Raw genomic sequence first — 19,873 nt, 5'->3', positions numbered from 1 at the left:
GAGCTTTAACCTGCACTGGATGAACCATGTTCACAGACAATGACTTTTGGAAGTGTTCCTGAGCCCATCCAATAATTAAATAACAGAATCATGTCTGTTTTTAATGCAGGGCATGGCTTTTGTCCCTCACAGACAGAGATTTCTTCAGATTCTCTGAATATTTTGATCATATTTTCATCTATAAATGATGAGATATTCAAAGTCTTCACAGTTTTACATCGACCAACATTATCCTGAAATTGTTCCACAGTTTTTTTTATTTACATTTTACACAGTTATCCTGATGTTTCTGAAAGTGAGGGTGTAATTTAAAGATTAGCATCCTATTAAATTATTAAACACTGAAAATAACTGAAATTTTATTCTGCGTTACACAGAATGAAAAATTGGGTTCTCAAACTTGTTTTGACAGGCCCGACTTCAAAAGATAAAAATGTTGATCAATTATTGATAATTAAAAGGTTTCAAAATTGAATTTCTGTAAAAATAAAACATAAATATAAGCTCTGTAGATTCAGATTTTATGTTTTCCTCCTGGTTGTCCACACCCCACCATCTCTGTCACCTACCAGTGAGATCGCAGAACCACCGAATGTTATCATTACTGTCAGACAGAAAACTGAAGCAATCTCGCCTGTTTCCGCACTGCGATCATTCAGAACAATATTTTTTTTTGGTAGAGGATTCAGACCCTTTGATAAACAATAAATACTAATAAATAAACAGTAAAAATACTCTAATTTACACTGTTTCTTAAGTAGTGTAACCACAATCCGGAAAATGATATTAAATTATTGACGTCAGCATCTGGTTAGACTCCGTGTTTACGGATCATTCAGGTCTTTATTGTCTGGCTTCAAAGATAAATATAACTGGGGATCATAAATGTTTATTGTAAAATTTGTTTCATGATGAAGCAATAAAAATCAGCATTATCAGGGTTTAATGATTATTACATTTTAAAAATCTGGTTTTTAGAATAGTTAGTCACTGTGATCTCTGATGGGTAAACTTGTATGACCACTGTCTGAACAGCGTATTTAAATCCTGTTTTGGAGGACAGGCAGTGTTTTTTTGTTTTTACTACATTGAAGTGAAAGGACAAGGCATATCCATAGAACAAAAGGGCTTTATTCCACAATATAAACTTGTAACATCTTCAGCTACTCCAGGTCCTTCCTGCTGTTTCCCGTGATGGGTTACAAGGCGAGGATCTGCCCAGCCAGCAGCCTCTTTTTCCTTTGGCGTGCCGCAGTGTTTCTCCGTAACCCAGACACGTAACCCAGTAGCTTTCTGTACATCACACCATCATCGCTAAAACACAACTCAGCCGAGATCAAAGCCATTTAAGTCGATTCAGACAAAAATTATTGCTCAGATAAATAAAACTATTCTACAAAACAAAAAATGGGAATAATTATATTAAGATGCATGTACTAAACACTGGATTTCAAAGAAAAAAAAGTCATTTTTTGGGGGGTGAAAACCTCGACTTCTGTCCCCTTAGCTCTGGTTTAACATGCAAGAAAGTTTTAAAGAAGATAATATTAACCCTTGATTAATTCTCTTTACCGGGGGGGAGGGGGGTTCATGGTGTAAGACTCCTTTGCGTCGATGTAACGGGATGCCATGCAGCAGACTTCACATCCTGTGTTTTTCTTTTTTTCATTTAGACAACCACAAACAATTCATAAGAAGGAGGAAATATATATATAATATATATATGTAAAAATACAAAAAAATAACTAAACATTATAGTTCTGGACAACATGTCAAAGAGGAGATAGCACCGTTGTTACAAAAGGGTTAGACAGACGGGACGAGGGGGTGAAGAGGGGTACGGGGTCAGTGACCCTCCAGACTGAAGACACGCCTCCCTTCAGAATGACATCTTTACTTTCTTACGCGCCCGTCGTTCAGTGTACACGTGACGCAAATGTAGTCCTCCTTCTCGGCCATTTCTGCCGTAACGCCGACGCACACTTGGTGAAACCACTGATTGCAGCTGCCGTCACACTGGACCCAATTCACCTGCAGAAACACACAAGTCAGTCAACATCACAGCTAAACAACAGGTCTACACTTCCAAAAGCTATATGCTCCACAATGTTCACCAACACCACCTGTGTTTTCATGGAGAGCAGCAAAACAATTTACAAGCTCGACCAAACAAGGTACCACCTATGCCATCAATGGAAAAAATCTAATAAAGATTTAGAGTTAGTCTGCAGTCGGATATTCATTGAAAAATTCAGTTAATCCGGAGGAAAGTTTTAGTTTGCGTTTATCCTGAAAAAATTCCCCTCCGTCCTGTTTATGATAGACCTGTCACACATATTCAATCAAGGGATCAACAGGAGAATCGAACATATATTTAAAGTTAAATGTGTCCTCCAAGAGATGATGGCTATGTTCTACTTCATGATGTTGTTGTTATTTAGTTTGTTTGTCTTACAAAATTGGAAATCCTTCAAACTCAAAGTCACGGGAACAGCATAGCTGGAGGGGGAGGATAGTTTCCACCATCATTACACCACCTCCCTGTGTTTTTTAAAACTCATCCACCTGGAAACTGGAGTTTGAGGTTTGGCCAGTTTGACTGACAGATGTCCCGACACAGCTTTAGCTGATCAACCCTCCTCGGGCTCGACTCTGCTAATTTGAATGCCTGACTTGAATATCTCCGCTGTGGGGGGTGCCTTTTTTTGTTGATCTGACTAATATTAATTCCTGCTGTGAGGTACAGACCCCCTCAGAAGTCTGTGACGTTGTTAAGGGGTCACTTTTGGCTCCAAAAATCTCACCCATAACCCGCCAACACATTTATGTGAAGGCTTTATGTTAATAAAATTAAATATTAAAATGTCATTCACCAGAAACCTACAGCACAGAGTTTTTGCACAGGTTTGTCTGGGAGCGCTGGTGTTTGCTGTTCACGATCAATTCTTTAGATAAAAATAAAGATTACAGCTCGTCTTGTTTTTGAAGCAGCAGTTTCCTGACCGGAGATGAGGTCCTCATATGGAAGACAGTAAAGTAACCTTAGCCTGTCCTCTGCAGACTAAATCCATTTATGTGGCTCCTGTCAGAGGTCTTTCTCACCTCATCTCCCTCTGGCAGCTGACACCTCTCTGCTGGACACACAGCCATTTCCTCATCAGAGTCGTCAGACTGGGAGAAGTTGGAGCGCGGGGAGGACGAGGTCGAGGTTTGCCTGCGCTGTGGATTCTTTTTATTCATCTTTTGTCTCTTGTGAGAGTGCTTTTTGTCCTTCGCTCTGCGCTCTCCATCTGAGCTATCTCTCTCCAGATGCCGCTTCACCTTCTTTTCTGAGCTGCTTGCACCTTTGGCACCATCCTGAAAATAAAATCAGCACGATGAAACTGGCGCTGCAGTGTTCAGGATGTGAAATGGTTCCTTTATTGGTTTGGCTTGTACCTGGTTCAGTGGCAGATTTGTTCCCTGAGAGTTAAACTGCATGTGTTTCTCACAGTCTGTGGGCTCCTCCTGTGGTGGTGACATGCATGGGTTTGTTTGCTGGCTGCTGGCTCTGTCCAATAAGACAAGGTAGAGGCTCTGCACCTCTGGCAAAGACACCTGCAGAAGGAGCCCCTCCACCATCAGCTCTTCCAGGTCCCGACTCAAACCTGCAACATAAACACGCAAAATCTAAAATGTGACAATCTGAAACGACAGAAAAACTGCGAGTCATGTCTTCATGAAGTGGCTCAGGACACTGACCGTGCAGCGGTATGCATCTCTGCTCGGTGTAGAAGACGGTCTGAGCATGGCTTGTCCTATTCCACTCTGGAGTCAAACAAGGAGCCTGTATCAAAACCATCAAACTCCGATGTTAACACACGCAGGTAGGTGATAATAAAAACAACTCTTTAAGCTTTAAAGAGGGCTGGAACTGAGCTCTACATATGAATCAGATTTGTGTCATTTCTGCAGCTTCTAAGACACCTATCATCTTTTTATTACATCTCACAGCACCCTTTAATGGTGCATTTCTCCTCCTTCATTATTTTATTTTATTTTTTTACACCTGCCAGATGATTTATACTAATATACTAATATATCTCCTTCTGTTAGCTCCTTCTGTTTTGTACGAAATGCTTGGAAAAGCTGTAAAAACCTGATCCTGAACCAAAATCTTAAAATGGTTTTGTAAGGGAACTGGTTTATTGTGTCATGTGGAGAAAATCTAACTCTCTGTTGCAGACGTACATTTTCATTTAGCAGAGTTGGGGAGAGAATTGTTCCCCATCATTACCAATTAACATTTGCAAAAAATTAACTGCTTAAAAAGTGGCACAAAGAGATGAGGAGTGACCTGAGTGTTGCTCTGAGGGTTGTCACTGCCTGAAACCCAGCGGGTGAGAGTGGGAGGAGTTCCTGGCCTCTCTTCGAGTTCTGGTAGGTTACATGCCTGTGAAACCTCCTGCGCTCGCTGCTGCCAGTTTACTGTCCTCTCCATCAGATAGTGCAGTGCATCACCCTCCGGAAGGCGCACCCCGATGTGCCGCAGTGATGCCAGCAGAGAGAGGACTTTGCTGAAGGGGGGCTTTTCTGACCGCTGGCACTGCGGACAAAGCCATGGCTGTGTTTTGCAGGGATCTGACGGGTCTCTGACGCACACGCTGTGGAAGGCATCCCTGCAGAGTTCGCACTGTAGCATCGCACCCATGGGCGCCCTCTGACAGAAACACACCCTCAGGTCCATGCAGTCTGCCGTGGGAAGGAGCTTTGACTCATTTGCTGCCCTGAGATTAGAGAAAGCCTCCATCTCCCTCACCCACAGCTCCTCAAGAGTTGCCATCTGTTGAATAAAACATACTCAGTATTTTTCCTGATGAATTTCAGCAGTCAGATCTCTACCGCAGTGATTAAGCAAATAATTACTGTGTTATCATAATATTACAGCGAATGTTTGAATAAAAGTTAGTTTTTTTCTTAAATTGACTGTTATCACCCTGTTCAGCATTGTGCCCCTTATCAAGTTTGACTGCTCAACACACATCCCAAGCACCCTTCTATATGCAGTTAAGCTTTTCCTGCAACAACCTGAAAAGACAAGACTTTCCTTCCGCTCAAAACTACTTCTCGTCATCAGGATCTGACCACCAAAACGTCAAAATCAGGTAACTCAGCAAACTTTATTCTTTTGAAGCACACGTGTCTCAGGGAATAGCTCTTTGAATACTTACTGCAGAGGTAGAATCCGTGGTCTCTGAAAGCGCTTTTTCCACATCGCTGAGCGTATTGAACCTCGAAGTTTTCTTTTTGTTACTTTTAGGTGATTCCTTTCCTTTCTTTGCCTTCCTCTTTGGAGAACCGACGTTTCCAACTTCACATCGGGGACAAAGAACCTGCAGAGAACAAAAGCCTTGTGAGTCTCCTGGACTAACAGGACCTAAAACTAACAACCTCTGCCTTTGACACAGGGATTTTATCTGCACCGAGCCTTAAAATAAAGGAAATTGTGCTCCTGTTTACACTTAACCCTGCATATTATTATTGTGCCAGACACTACAACGAAGCCTGAATTTGATGGAAATAAATGATTTTCACGTAGAAGTTTGGCAATAGTTTTGGTGACTAACTGTTTTGTCTAATACAGTTTATTGGGTAAGATCCCATAAAAAACATCTTCAAATGTTTTCTTTGTTTCCAGAGAATCCAATACAGTATACATATACAGTATTCAAATTCATTAAACACAAGCTCAACTCTCTCCACACAAAGAGAAGTAGAAACAGGAAGGATCGGACAAGTCAAACATTTTCTGCCTGCCAGGTTTTAACCTCAGCAGATAATATTTCAAAATGTCCTAAAAATCCTTTTAAATCTAATTTAATTTTACCTCCAGCAAGGTGAGGCTTGAGTCTTTCTGAAGGAAAGTTGCTGCTGCTGATTCTTTCCATTCCTGCACTTGTGCCATGAGAGACTCCAGCCTGTCTAAAGGCTCCAGGTGGACTTGAATGGCTTGTCCTCGTAGCACCATGTCAGAGAGGGTGTCCACCATCGGGATGCAGCCGCTGACCTGAATCAAGAAGATTATTTTAGTGTAACACGCTTTTTTTGCCCCACTGATACCCTGAACCAGCTGACCAGTTATGTTGGCCTCGTTTACATTTTACTGGTCCTTAAAAAAACAACTAATAATTTTCATTAAGTTATATACTACTGAATAGCTTAATAGTTATAATAACACAAAGAATTAATTATTCTAAAAAAATATTCTGAAGAATAATTAAAAACTAAAGCCTTCAAATAAAGGAAGTTGTGCTCCTGTTTACACTCAACCCTGCATGTTATTATTGTGCCAGACACTGAAAGGCACGGCAAAACATACAATACGTAAGCCAGCACTTTTTTTCAGTATGCTATATAGTTGCTGTATAAAATAAATCAGCAGAGGATGGGATCAGGCAAAAAGATACAATACATGAGTCGTTTTGGACTTTTCCACTCAGAGATTTCGATTGTAGTTACAGTAATTGTTGACTTTCTTTTCCCCCTGTTTTCGCTGCACCGCCTCTTTCCTCTCACTGCGTGTGTGGGTCAGAGTGGAGAGGCTCCAGCCTCAAAATAACTACGACAGCGTCACCTTCACTGCTGCTGTGAAACACGGAGGCTGAATCTAAAAATAGTTTTTACTCACACACCCCTTCACACTTTTTACACCCCAGACGCCTCTATTTTTGGTCACAAATGTGAGTGACACAGTTTCACTGCCTTCCTGCTGTCTTTTATACGCCTCTAAGAACAGCCTCTTTGTTGCAGTAACCTCACGCACTTCCTTTAAACTGGCAATAAGTTACTAACAAGTTTTCATGACAGGAGAACTCTCAATCGTTATAAACACCATCACAATTGTTTTTAAGTCACACCCTATCAAAATAACATATAATAATATCATATTTCCTAATAGTCCAACCATTCTTAAAATTTCTGCTAACCTGAAGCTCCTCAGCTTCTTGCAGCCACTCTTGGGCTTTTCTGATGGTGTCTTTCAGGAGAAGGCAGTTTGGGAGGTAGGCAGGGATGCTAGATGCCTTCTCAGCAGCAGCACTAAGGGTCTCTATGGAGTGTGGTGGTCTGGTGGGTAGAAAAACACAAATGACGCACCATAGGTTGTAAACATTGGCACAATATTTGCATCAGGTCCATGTTATCTATATTATCCATACCAAGAAATGCCATGACACTTCGTTCACAAGCTTTCTAAATATTTATTTTACCACAAACACTTTCAAAAATGTTCTGTACATACAGGTTTTATTGCATAAAATTGCATAAAACATAAAGCTTATGTTATTTTGAAAACCAAACTTATTTACATTAAATAATATTTTAATTGTCAAACATCTGAAATATTTTTCAAACACTATCTCAAATTCTGTGAAAACCCCAAATTCAAAGCTGCAGTGGACTAAGCATGATGAGGAAACACAAAACTTTTTTTAAAAATACTGATATTTAAGTCCTGATTGGAGATTAGTTTGCCTGATAATGGTGAGAGTAAATGCGCATTCCTGACAGCCATGCCATTAAAAGCTTCTGAAAAGCACTAATGACAGTTAATACTGGACAGCACTGAGTACCAATGGAATGAGGGCAGAACTAAACATGATGCTCACTTTTTGTTGGTCTTGTTGAATATTCTAGCAGCAGCATTTTGCACTAGCTGTAATTAAAATGAAGCAAAATCAGGAGCACTGACGTAATATTACATTATTCAGTTACAATCAGTGCAAATACCTGGACACAGAGTTAAAGCTAAGAAGCAGAATAACATCTTAGAAATCATCTGGTTTTCTTTTGGATTAAACTCAGAGCATGACAAGCTACCATAATATGTCCTTGTTGCTGTTTTGGAAGCTCCTATCCTGTGGCTATGATGCAAACTTTATCATGGACTAATCGGTGCTGCCCTCACCTGGCTTTAAGAAGACTGCTCGCCTTGTCCTCCCAGTGCTCAGACATAGTGAGCTGCTCCTGAAGTCGTGCCATGGCTTTCTCCACTGACGGATGAGGTGCTAATCCGACTCCCTGGTCAATGAGCCTCCTCATGGTCTCCAGAGTCAGGGTAGCAGGCTGAGCGCTGGCCTGTTGCACCCCCTCCAGCCATCGTGCTTGCTCCAGCCTCACTCTCAGGCGCGGCAGCTCAGGCAGGTCCACGTCGAAGTCGAAGCTGACGTCCAAAAGGCTCTGGATCTCAGCAACACTGGGAAGTTCATCTGCCAGGACCTTCTCGCTGTGCTGCTGGAAGTCTTCAATGCGATTTAAGAGTTCCTGAAGATGGAAAATACAAGAAGTTGAAAAATGTCTTCAAATCAGATCAAATAGTGCATTTTTATTTATTTAACAGGGAAAGTGCATGTTAGTGGACATTGACGTAAAAAAATAAGACGTAAACGTGTAAGATTGTAAGAAAACCACTAATTTACATCTGTAGTCCTCAAGCAGGTCACATCAAACTATGCAATACAGAAAAGACATGTAACGCAAAACACATAAAAACACACAAATAAAAACAATACATCACATAAAGTTCAGAAAAAACTGATCACAGATCTAACGTGTTACGCAGAGGTCTACTTTATTGTCATTAATAAGCTATTCCAACATTTACCTCCCTTCACTGACACCACACTTTGTGGTTCACCTGTGAGGCATAAAACTGTCTCATTTAGCAGTGGCCTTAGTGCCAATCACACTGCCATATTTTTAAATACAAGCAACGCAGGACAGAAACTGCACAAATAACAAAAGCTGCACAATGTGACTTAAAATTAAAGAAATGAAATTTTACTTTGGTAAAAGCAAATTTCTTCTCCTCAGTTTACCTTCAACAGGGGCGCCTGAGGGAGACTGCAGGAGAGGTTATACAGCTGCCGCACAAATGAACTCAGCTCCTCCACAGTCAGCTGGCTCCGTGACTTCCCACTTCCACACCGATACCTGTGTCCATGAGTGAAGAAATCACCCTCATTAAGGCGCCATTACTATTCAACAAGAAGAATGTGTGAGAAGTAATGCATAAGCCTGGGTGACATCGCATATGTCACCCATATGTTACCTGGTCTGCTTCTTGCCATTCAACAGCTGCTGTGCCACAGACGCGCACTTCTCAGCATCTTGTGTGACCAAACGAAGCCGACGCAGCAGGTCGTTGTCAGGGAACAGCTTGGAGTCTGACTCAGCAAGGAGGGTGCGAAAGACTGGCAGGCCTGAGGAGACAAGAGCAGCTTAATCATAGTCTAACACATTTGCAGCTTAAATAACCCAACATGTTGCTGAGCAACTGATGACTTACTGCAGCAACCTCTTTTTTATTGTTTTTGCTGAACATGGCACTGGCGCTGCAAAGAGTAATAAATACTTTTATCTTATAACTTACACCACTATTGACTTAACTGAGTCTTAGGTTAATTGCTTCCAGGAGCTCTTTGAGGAATTACTTTGCTGACAGTGACAATGGAGCAGAGTCATTGGTAGAAGGATTTTAGGATTTCATTTCTTTATTGACTTTATATAGAATCACTTAGTCCAACAGCTCATTATGATTATTGAGTGTGATTCTAATATCTTCTAATCTAATATCAAAAACAGGAACAAAACTCGGGGTACTTCTTTTTGTGTGTTATGTTATACTGGCCCGGGTCTGGACTGCGATGAGGCACTCACGATATAACAGTGATATGTGCTTTGTGTAGCATGAATGACTGGTTAAAAGGTTGGGGCAAGATAGAACAGGAACTCAGCAAAGAGGAAGAAAGGTGAACAAAAGCACCATGAAAGGCAAAAACAAAGGTGGCAGTGAAGCATTTTCATTGTTTTTAGCATATTGACTCACTTCATCATATACAAGTTCTTTGCCTGTTGTGACTTTTGTGTTCTCTGTCCCAAGGGTTTAACTAAAGGACTTATAGCAGCGCAAACAAGCTGCCCCAGAATGAAAGTAAATACCTCTAACACCTGATCCTAGGTCTGCAAACCACTGTATGCACAGGGGACGCCACTAAAGCTCACCTGGTTGAGCTGTAACACATGTCTTGTGTCTTTACTGTGTTGGGTTGTTTTCAGTGTGTCAGCCCCCCCTCACTGTCTTCCCACTACTGTGTACTCTATACTGGACCATCCAATAAAGGCCAAAAACATTCTGAATGCACAGACACTCACACAGGAAATGCTGACCTTGACTCTGAGCTCGAAACACATTATTTCTAATCGCAGTGCAGCTGCAGAGCAACTTAATATTAGAGCAATATATGCAGTGATGACTCCCCACTTGGCCAATAGAAAGGGGGCTGTCAATGTCCAACATCATTCATTCAAGATGTCTCGCCCAGTGTGTGTTTTAACAGTGTGTGCAAACACAGCTTTGTTAGTCAAAATGCAAACGCAGTGGCACACGTTTGTTTTGAGCTTTCTGAAACCAGAAGTGAGCATATTTGGATGAGCAACTGTACGACTGCAATGCACAAACTCAGATATCTTCCAATTGGTACTAAGTAACAGACTAATAAAGTAGTTGGACAAATTTCTATTTACCTGATTAAAATGCTTCAAAAGACACAAACGGCAGTTTTGTTCAGTGACTCCATTTAGCACAGGTGGACTCTAGCAGACTTCAGTTGGCTACAGCTGCCTGGTACACCTACTCAAAACTTCATCTACCAACAGTTTTTAATCACTGGAGAATCCCAAACAGACAATCCCAAACAATTTCCAAACAATTATTTTTTTAAAAAGCTGTAAACATTTATTTTAATTTTTAAGTCTTTTCATTGGTCCTTTTAATGTGGGAGTTTTGGGGGATTGGGGGCAGTTTTGGCTCTTATGCACTGGCTTCTTTTTTCAGCCCTGCAGGTTACCACTTTGATTTGCTACATGTTTCTCCTATTAAAGCGTCTTAATTAAGATAACGAGAAAAAGCCGTAGAGCTCTCATTTGCAAGTTTTGTAAACTATTTTTGCTCTGCTGTCTATAGCTCCCAAGAACAGTGTGACAGCCTCTTCAGTAAACGAAATTTAATTAAACTAGTGGCACTTTTAAAAATAAACGTCAAACAGTTAACACCATGCTGAGGAGTCTAAACAGGAGGTCGATTACACTTCCTACAGAGTGACACTTTTCCCAGTTTGAGCCTAAAATACATGGAGAGGAGGGATGCTGAGGCAGGCAGATGAAGAGGGGATCCTGCTGCTGTGCCATAATAAACAAGAACACCAAACTCACAGTACGCAGACTGCAGCTGGTGGTGGACGCGTCACACATGACAAACTGTGCAGTTTGTCAAGTGTACAACAGCTGTATTAATTTGATGAGTAGGAAATTTTACGATCTGAAACTGAGGTAGTTAATAAGGTTTGGATACATGTTTGAGTAAAATGAATGGATTTCTCACATCTACTCAGGAAAGCTGACAATCTTCTACTAACAAGGTTTTCATCAGTGCTCTACTTTCTGAGATAAAAGACGAGCAAAATTATATTACTGACTATTTACAGATTGGCAGGCAAAGCAATCCTTTTTAATACGAGTCTTAAACATACATCCATCAACTTTTTTACAATCTTTGCTGGCTTGTTTTCAGCTCAGCACCTGCCCTGTTTTGGTGTAGATGTGTATTTTTCTACTTTTGCAAAACATAGTAGCTACAGAATAAATGAAACCGTCTGCATTTACATGGGCTGTCCATAAACTTCACTTTAACTGTGCCATCGTCTCTTCCAGCAGGTATGAAATCTCCTTGCCAAATGATGACTTGTTTGCTAAACTGAACATAGTGCTTTTGTTTTGGGCTGTAATGATCCATAGCTGTGGCCAGATAACTGAAACGGTTGATGCTAGAATAACCACATTAAATGTGGAAATGGAAAAAGAAAAAGGAGGAGGATGGTAGAGGTGGCTAAAAAGATGATAGAAAGCGAGATTCAGATGCTATTATTACTGCTTACTCAGTCGAGTATAAGCTAATGTTTTAAAATGGAAAGTAGTGCAGTCTTTATTATAGCACCATGGAAGGAGGTTGTCTACTGCAACTTCAAAACATTGGTTTTAAATTTGAATATAGTTTCATTTTCTGAAATTAGGTGCAAGGAAACACTGGTTATTTTACTTAAACACGTGAAACCATCTGTTTGGTCCTTTGCTGCTTACCTTTCTTTTTTTCGAGTTTGGCCTCTAGAGTCTCTGTTACACGGGAGGCCCATTCATCATACAGCTCAGATCGCTGCTTCACAGAATTCATCATCAAAACCAGGTCGTCCAGTGTGTATCTGTAACTGTAGCAGCAAAGCAAAATGATTGATTTTTTTAATAAGATGCACAAATCAGAAGAACCACAGTTTTCTGTAGTTTAATACTAAAAAATAATCAGTGGGACTTACTTCACTGTGTAGTTGGTGACGGGGCAGGAGCAGAGGTTGTTGATGTGGTACAGACAGACCAATACTCCGGGGGTACAGGGACAGGTGAGGGCAGACAGGTAGCAGGTAGTCTTGCACTTGAAACATTGCCGCTCGTCATCCTGGAGGTGATCGTACTTTGCCTCCTGGTGGTGCATCGCTCCCTGAAGGTGTGAGATACCAACAAATGCATTAGGTGATGCAGTGTGTGTTTAAACACAACACCTCTTTGCACTTTTTTTAAACATGTATGCTACTTTCACAGCTGGCCAATAAAGCTTAGTGGCACATTTTTACACATTTCTGCGAGGCCAAAACAAAAAAGCAATTTTAAACTAGTGATATGAAAAATAAACCTGTATTTATTTATTAAAAAATAGTCTACACACTATGCAACTCTGTCATTATGTCTACACGAGTTGTTGAAAGATGCTGTACCATTTTCTTCACTTTCTCTCTCAGCTCCTCCTCTTCTCGGATCATGGCGACCATGTCCTTGTGCACGGCTGAGGCCAGAACCACGCTGAGTGTATCTGCTTTTGTGGCCATGTTGCACACCATCTCATCATGCGAAAACACGTTGTACCGATGCAGCATGCGGTAGTGGTCAACACACTGTCTGCCAAGAGGCATCTGGTAGAAGAGAAAGGAGCAAAAGAAAGTTATGTGTGTAATTGGTGATGGAGCAATAGCAGAAGAGAAATTAGTCAGCAGTAGTTTTGAGTAAGTGTGTAAAGAAGAACAAAAAAATGTCAGCCTAATGTAAATATTTTCAGCTTTTCTTACTCTCCTGTGATACTAAAATGAATTTATTTCAACTTGTGGCTACTTTACAAAAGAAAACTAATTTTAAAAAAGCAACATGATCTTTTTTGGGTGAACAGATATAATATAATTTACTTTTAATATAAACTGCCGCTCCACATTTCTCTCCAGTTCATAGTAACAGCCTTTGCATAACACTATGAAAATACTGGAGGTAATCTAAATACTGATGCATGACCCGATAAAGCAGCTTAAGCTTTATTTATAGTCCTGCACTGAATCCCAAAGAGCCTGTGGCATAGGCTGTTGTTGGTATTTGTGTCTGCTTTTCTCTGCCCTCAGCATGATTTTTTTTCCTACCTGCTTCATGGGAAAATTTCTCACAGAGACTTGAACTAAAGCTACTAAAAGTCTTCTCTGCACATTGCGCTGGTGTTCATGGACTCTACAGCCATCACTGGTGCTTCATTCTCTCTTGCGATTGTCTTTCTTTCTCCTGCATGCTATCATGCCACACAGCCTTCTAGATAGTTTACATATTCTCTAATTCTGTGAGAACTCACTTTACTGAGAGGAAATCCCACAATATGTGATCCTTCTGCACCTATTGCTAACAGGTGCCATTGAATACCATCATGAAGGATTCTACTGTGTTTGTTTGAATTTAGAAACACACCAGTGCTCCTAGTACCATTTTACAGTTTCACCATCGGTGTTTTAACCTGTTAAAGGGATGGGCAGCTTTCAGATTTCACACATTCAGTTAACATGACCTCTGTTTTTATAAGACTTAAAGCAGTTGTTATAACAGTGGTTAAAAATGTGTGTTGCTGTGATGCGTAAATACTTTTCTGGGAAGCTGCAGATCAGGTAAAGTGTAGATTTTATACAGAACTATAAATCAAGCTGTAAAGCAGTACTACTAAAATAAGCTGGCATTTTTTTTGTACTCAATCAATGAAAATCTTTCATACTAAAAATAAAAAAAATGACCTTGTTATTCATTCACATCTTCTACTTTCACATAAAATTATATTAGAAAAAGTGTTTTAAATACTTTTTCCAAACAAAAAAGAGATGCTGTTTAGAACAGCGAAAATAAAGGGATTAAATACCCAGTCCACTGTGCAGAAGTTGACCGCCTCAGCGAAGTTGAAGCCCTGATTGAAGCCACTGTGATAAGCTCTAGGAAATGTGATGACAAACTCACCAGCACACTGGTTTGTTCTGTAAATCTGAAGCAAAGTGGAGAGCAGAGAAAATCCTGTGAGAAATATTCAAGTTTTATCTGTATATCCACTTCATAACAGACACTGACTACATATACAGATGTAGACTACACAGGATGTGAAAAAGACTACGAACTGGGACTCCATAGTCCATCAGGGTGTTGGGGTTCATGATAGTGACCAGCTGGTGGAGCAGGTCAGGTTGAGACTCAAAAAGCTCTGGGGCCAGTTTCTTCATAACGTCCTCCAGCTGCTCGGCAGCAAAACCAGGAGCACCATACCAGGTTTTGGGTTCCCCCCTTGAAATGAATAAAATAGAAAAGACTTCACTCCTGCTGGCCAAAAGTGAGGTGCAAATAAAATGTATTTGATTTTAGGAGCTCAAGCAATAATAAACCTATACAAGAAACTTTTTTTGTATACCAGTGCAGGTAATTGATGGAGTAGCTCCAGTGATCCTCGATGTGCCAGCAGAAAGAGGAGAAGCACATGCCAACATAAAGCCACGGCAGCGTCATCCCACAGATGTCAGCTGTTACATGAGTCAGTACAGACGGGTTCATCATCGCCAGGTTGTTGAGGTTCCAGCCACATTTGAGGTATTTCTGCGTGGGGAACGGCATACCCAGGTCAATAGCAGGAATTACAGTGCAATGCTTGTACTTCTTAGTTTACAAAACATGATTCAACAGATGTATGCAAGGTTTTATATTGCTTATTTAGACATTTACCTCATCTGCTGGAGAAACCTTAAATTTTCCATTTGGAATAGGGAATCCACTCCCAAACTCCTTCGAGGCGATATCTGCTCCATACTCTACAGTAACGTCCTCATCAATGGCTCCAACCAAACGCCAAAACTCTTTCTCTACCAGCTCTGTGGGCACCATCTGTAACAAAGAAGTGAGAGGTAATTGAATTTAAAATACTCAGACTGACATAGAGCAGTATGTTTATGTTTGGACCATATCTACTTACATGAACTGGCATGTTGAAGTAATCAGATTTAAAGGCATCTGCCATTTGGCCAAATGCACGCAGGGAATAGTCTCTGTATGCCTGTTCAAACCCGAACGCCTCATGAGGCTTGTTGCATTCCTGTGGGCAAATTTAAAAAAGCCTTTCAAAGATATTGACACGGTTAGCTTTTGTGTGTGTGGTTTTTAATTTATACACAATTATTTATGGAATTATGATGCCAAAAACCTATTCTATAACTACATAATTAAAAACATATAGGTAAAAATCTGAGAATTCTGAAATTGAATCTGTGGGAGAATGAATGAACTTCCAGGAGGTAAAAAAACGATCTTGGAGAAAAAGTGAGCAAACCTTTTAAAGCATTTTTTTTTAAAGCAGTTCTCTTTCAAACCTCACTCGGTATCTCACTATTGAAAGTGGCCTCTGGCATGACCAATCAAGCAAGCTCCACTATTACCATGTCTGTCCAAAAACGACTAATTACGTCAACAACACAGGGTCCCCGAAACCCTTAGATCAATAGTGTTGGAGCCTGAACATAGAAGCCTGTCTCCTAGAGTCTGCAGTCTAGAGAGCCAAATTGGCAGCTTCAAAGACTCAGAACTTTCAGCAACAGTAGAGGAAAGTGAAAGCTGCAGATGAGCAATGGGGCACAGGTGGAAGCATCCCCACTTGGTTTCAGATTTGATATTTCACTCAGTGGTAAAGGGATTCAAGGGTGGCACTCAGGTTGCAGACTGTTATAATGCCAACACCTGAGGAGATCGATCTCCAACCTTCAGCACATACACATCTTAAAAGCCATTTCCAACTTGATTGGGTGTTTTATTATTTTAATTTTCCTCTTGCTCTGACATTTTGACAAACTTCACACTACACTTACAACTTACACCTGGAGAGATGATGCGACCATGAACAGTCTAGGCCAGATTTAAACAGCCATTAACTTCAAAGGCAACAAAACATTGGAGTAACTGCAATTTAGAGGTACTGTCACCTGTACGTTATCACTGAAACTCACTTACTATGTACACTGCTGCAGCTGTTATATATCTAAAACTCAAACTAAACACCATTTTATATCAGTGAAGCAGCAGGTTATATGAGTCAGCCCCCAGCAGAGCATCCTGCCTGAGGTCTCCTCTGAGTATCAGATGCTTAATGGTGTAAGCAGTGTTTCAAAATTAGATAACAAAGAATTAAAAATATTTTTTATATTTCTTTGGCACCCCTCTGGTGGCCTGTGGTAAAAGCCAGCCCTGCCTCCTAAAGGTGTGACGTTCACACATGATTTCTTTTTCTGATTTCCACCCAGAAGACTGTTCAGTTCCACCATATTTTGGCTCTGATTTGGCATTAAAAATACATGGGTGTATTTAGAAGGTCCATACTAAAGTAAAGAGTGGCAAAGAGAAGTGAAATCAAATTATTCTGAGCTTTGCAGGTAGCAAAAGTCTGCCAGACATTAGAGCTGGCTCCCGGAAGGAGAACCTTTAAAACCGACCCTGGGAATACACTGGCTGCACCGGAGTCGTGTTCTTTTTGCGATTTGGCTATGGGAGCTGTTTGAGCCCACTCACTCCTTACATTGCTTAAACTAAGAGAAGTTATACAACTTTTTTGAGCTGTTAATTCTGCTATACAAGCCAGTAAAAGCCCAAAACAAAATACAGATGTAGAACTACGCATTTTAGTTCCCTTTTAATGTTAGCGTTAAGCTATACAGACTTTGAGTAACAGTTTAAGATAACCATACCTAAGAAACTTTCAATTGTAGTTACAGTATTAGTGTAGTTTTGTAACACATTTTCATTAGTGATGAGAGATTCTTGTATTTAGTGCAGTTACACTTGTTGCAGAACAAGTGACACTGATCTTACTTCTTATTTGTTGTACTGTAACCCAACCCAGTACTGTTTTTCTAAGCCAAACAAACAGATAGCAAAAGTGAAAGTAAACTACAGGATCACAGTCTTTACGTCACTGATAACATACCTGCTTATATGTTCTTTTAAAAACAAACACTATAAAACCTGGCAACAGCTTAAAAAACAAATACATTTACAATAAACAAAAGTAAACAATAATGTTTATAGATGGACTACACAGTATTTATGCACTACTTAGAAGCTTTATAAACATCCATTCCACCTTATAGATGTTATAGATGGTTTACAAAGAATTATTAAGTAATAATTAATATTATTTAGTATTTTTTCAATATTTGCTAACAGTGAAAAACTATTTAGCTCATTTTTCTATGTATTAACGATAGTAATTATAAAGTGTTACCAGACTGTGCTGTTTAATCTCACCTGAGCCAGACACTTGGGGCACCTCCAGTCTCCTCTGGGAACGTCGTGCAGAGGAGGGATCAAACAGAAGGTGTGGTAGCTGTCGTCACAGCCATCACACAGCAACAGGCGGTCTTCATCTCCCCCACTGCCACACACCAGACAAACAACCAGATCCACCTGGACAATAACAACAGGAGCAGTTTGTAGTGAGACGAAAATAAACAGATAGAAATGAAAAACATTTTTTACATAGACTGAAATCTACCAGAACTCAGTATATTTATTACAAAAATGAAGAATTTTAACATGCATGTTAAAAATATACTTTGAAATGCTGTCAGTTTTAAAGGATCAGTTATGGTGCATGATATTTTAAACCTCATTTTTTCTCTTCTTACATTACTTCTGCCTTCTTTTCTTGTGCTATTGTATCTTTTAGTTTATGTAATTACATTCAGCATTAAAATGTCACATTTTTTTTGTTATGTGTTATTTGTGCTCTTCAAAAAATGATACATATTTAATGGACAAAGGAAGCAACTTAGTCAAATGACAAAAACTTAGGGTGGATTTCTCATCATGTTGCATTAAACTAAACACACACTCTTTTGGTGTCTACTTACTGGACTTGGAGGAACTGGAGGCATGACTTTCTTATACCGTGACTTGGGAACTTTGTCAGCTTCAAATATTAGTTCCTTGGTTTCAACTGGTTCCTGTTTCACCAGAATTGGAATCTCTTTCTCTGCAAGGCCACAAGAAACGTTACTATGACCAAGAAGAGGATTATCCTTTACAGGAAATGTTTAAAAATACATGGACTCCATATTTGGTATTTTTAAGTTACTATAGAAATATTATTTTCTTGGCTAAAGGAGGATTTGTAACTACTGAATATATGTTTAATTACCATTCATTTCTGCTTATCGCTACTTAACACTCTTCTTACAACATTCATACATGTTTATTAATGCTTAATGATTCCAAACAAAGTGTGTTGAAGTGTTTGCATTAATGTTGTGAATATCAACAGAATAACTGTTTTCGCTCTGGGGTGTGGGTCTAACCTGGTTCTGTCTTGACAACAAAAGACCCCATCCTCCGCCTCAGGTTTGGCTTGCTATCACCGGGCTCACCTGGTTCAGTCTTCACACAGACAGCCTACAGACAAAGTGAGAACTGAAACGTCAAACTACGAGATTCTTCAAATAACTGTTGAATAGTGAAGCTTGTACTGATGGTTTCAGGGCAGTTTTAGTCAGGCTTTGTGGCTCCCACCTCACACTTCATGCGCTTGGCTCTGCGAGCACTTGGACAAGCATCAGGTATCTGGACAGGTGTCCTCTGAGCCTGGTCCTGCAGCTTCTGCTCCTTGATGTCTGTGCCCTCCTCTGCACTGTCGACCGGCTGGACAGGCTTCTGAACACACTGAAAGAGCCAGCGAGGGAGAACTATATCACAAAGGCTATTAGAAAGAACCTATGCGACTAACTGGAAATACCTGTATAATCAGATGCAGTAATCAGGAAGATATAAACTGACTGCCAGGTAGTACAGTACAGTTAACTACAACTAAAACTAAAAGTAAGAGTAGAAGAAATATTTTATTTAAATATTTAAATAAATAAACTGAAATTTAAAAAAGATTATAGACTAAAGGAAAAAATTGAAACTGCCTGAAACAAAATTAACTAAAATAAAAAAAAATAAAAATACATATAAGAATATAAAAAATATCATTTAGTCTTTCTCACTCTGATGAAGTTTGTTAACCACTGTCAGGCACTGGTGTAAAAGTTTAATAAGATAACTGGCGGAAAAAAGGTACATTTACTCTAGCATTTTTGTATTTTTTTTATTAATCTTTATCTTGTTTAATTTTTGTATTCTTTTCTTTCTCTTTTCAGAGAAAGTTTATATTCTTTATACTGATGTTTATATTGTTTGAAAATATTTTGTTTTCATTAGATTCAGTGTTAGTTTTGATCTGTAAATTATAATCACGTGTGTGGTACTTCTCACGGACGTGATTCAAGAAGTTCAGAGTATGACAATACAAACACAATATTTCACATCATGTACACATTCTTAGACAAACACATGCAATAAGGACTTAATAGTGTATCTGGTATTCAGAGTTATTTTAGTTTTGGTATTATAGTTTTAAGAGTGGATTTTA

General features: G+C 39.7%; 1 protein-coding gene across 1 annotated transcript in view; it reads right to left on the bottom strand.

Moving 5' to 3' along the window:
- Positions 1 to 1,131: 1,131 nt before the first annotated feature.
- Positions 1,132 to 19,873, bottom strand: part of kdm5bb (lysine demethylase 5Bb) — a 24,810-nt gene continuing 6,068 nt past the window's right edge. The window contains exons 6-28 of the mRNA XM_085344146.1: positions 18,973 to 19,122; positions 18,762 to 18,855; positions 18,318 to 18,439; positions 17,713 to 17,871; positions 15,395 to 15,514; positions 15,148 to 15,306; positions 14,840 to 15,021; positions 14,553 to 14,715; positions 14,303 to 14,422; positions 12,861 to 13,055; positions 12,405 to 12,586; positions 12,175 to 12,299; positions 9,089 to 9,239; positions 8,856 to 8,970; positions 7,946 to 8,301; positions 6,966 to 7,104; positions 5,867 to 6,046; positions 5,211 to 5,372; positions 4,337 to 4,822; positions 3,742 to 3,826; positions 3,439 to 3,647; positions 3,103 to 3,357; positions 1,132 to 2,031 (exon numbers count right to left, since the gene is read on the bottom strand). Coding sequence (XP_085200272.1) covers positions 1,894 to 2,031; positions 3,103 to 3,357; positions 3,439 to 3,647; positions 3,742 to 3,826; positions 4,337 to 4,822; positions 5,211 to 5,372; positions 5,867 to 6,046; positions 6,966 to 7,104; positions 7,946 to 8,301; positions 8,856 to 8,970; positions 9,089 to 9,239; positions 12,175 to 12,299; positions 12,405 to 12,586; positions 12,861 to 13,055; positions 14,303 to 14,422; positions 14,553 to 14,715; positions 14,840 to 15,021; positions 15,148 to 15,306; positions 15,395 to 15,514; positions 17,713 to 17,871; positions 18,318 to 18,439; positions 18,762 to 18,855; positions 18,973 to 19,122 — 4,047 coding nt within the window. The 3' untranslated portion in view covers positions 1,132 to 1,893. The remainder of the gene's footprint in view (positions 2,032 to 3,102; positions 3,358 to 3,438; positions 3,648 to 3,741; positions 3,827 to 4,336; positions 4,823 to 5,210; positions 5,373 to 5,866; positions 6,047 to 6,965; positions 7,105 to 7,945; positions 8,302 to 8,855; positions 8,971 to 9,088; positions 9,240 to 12,174; positions 12,300 to 12,404; positions 12,587 to 12,860; positions 13,056 to 14,302; positions 14,423 to 14,552; positions 14,716 to 14,839; positions 15,022 to 15,147; positions 15,307 to 15,394; positions 15,515 to 17,712; positions 17,872 to 18,317; positions 18,440 to 18,761; positions 18,856 to 18,972; positions 19,123 to 19,873) is intronic.

The sequence above is a fragment of the Diplotaxodon limnothrissa genome, linkage group LG20 (assembly GCF_057381915.1).
Source record: "Diplotaxodon limnothrissa isolate DT_005_m linkage group LG20, D_limnothrissa_male_GT1.1, whole genome shotgun sequence".
In the NCBI taxonomy this organism is placed as follows: Eukaryota; Metazoa; Chordata; class Actinopteri; order Cichliformes; family Cichlidae; genus Diplotaxodon; species Diplotaxodon limnothrissa.
The sequence above is the reverse complement of the archived record's forward strand: the minus strand, read 5'-3'. Positions and strand labels throughout refer to the sequence as shown.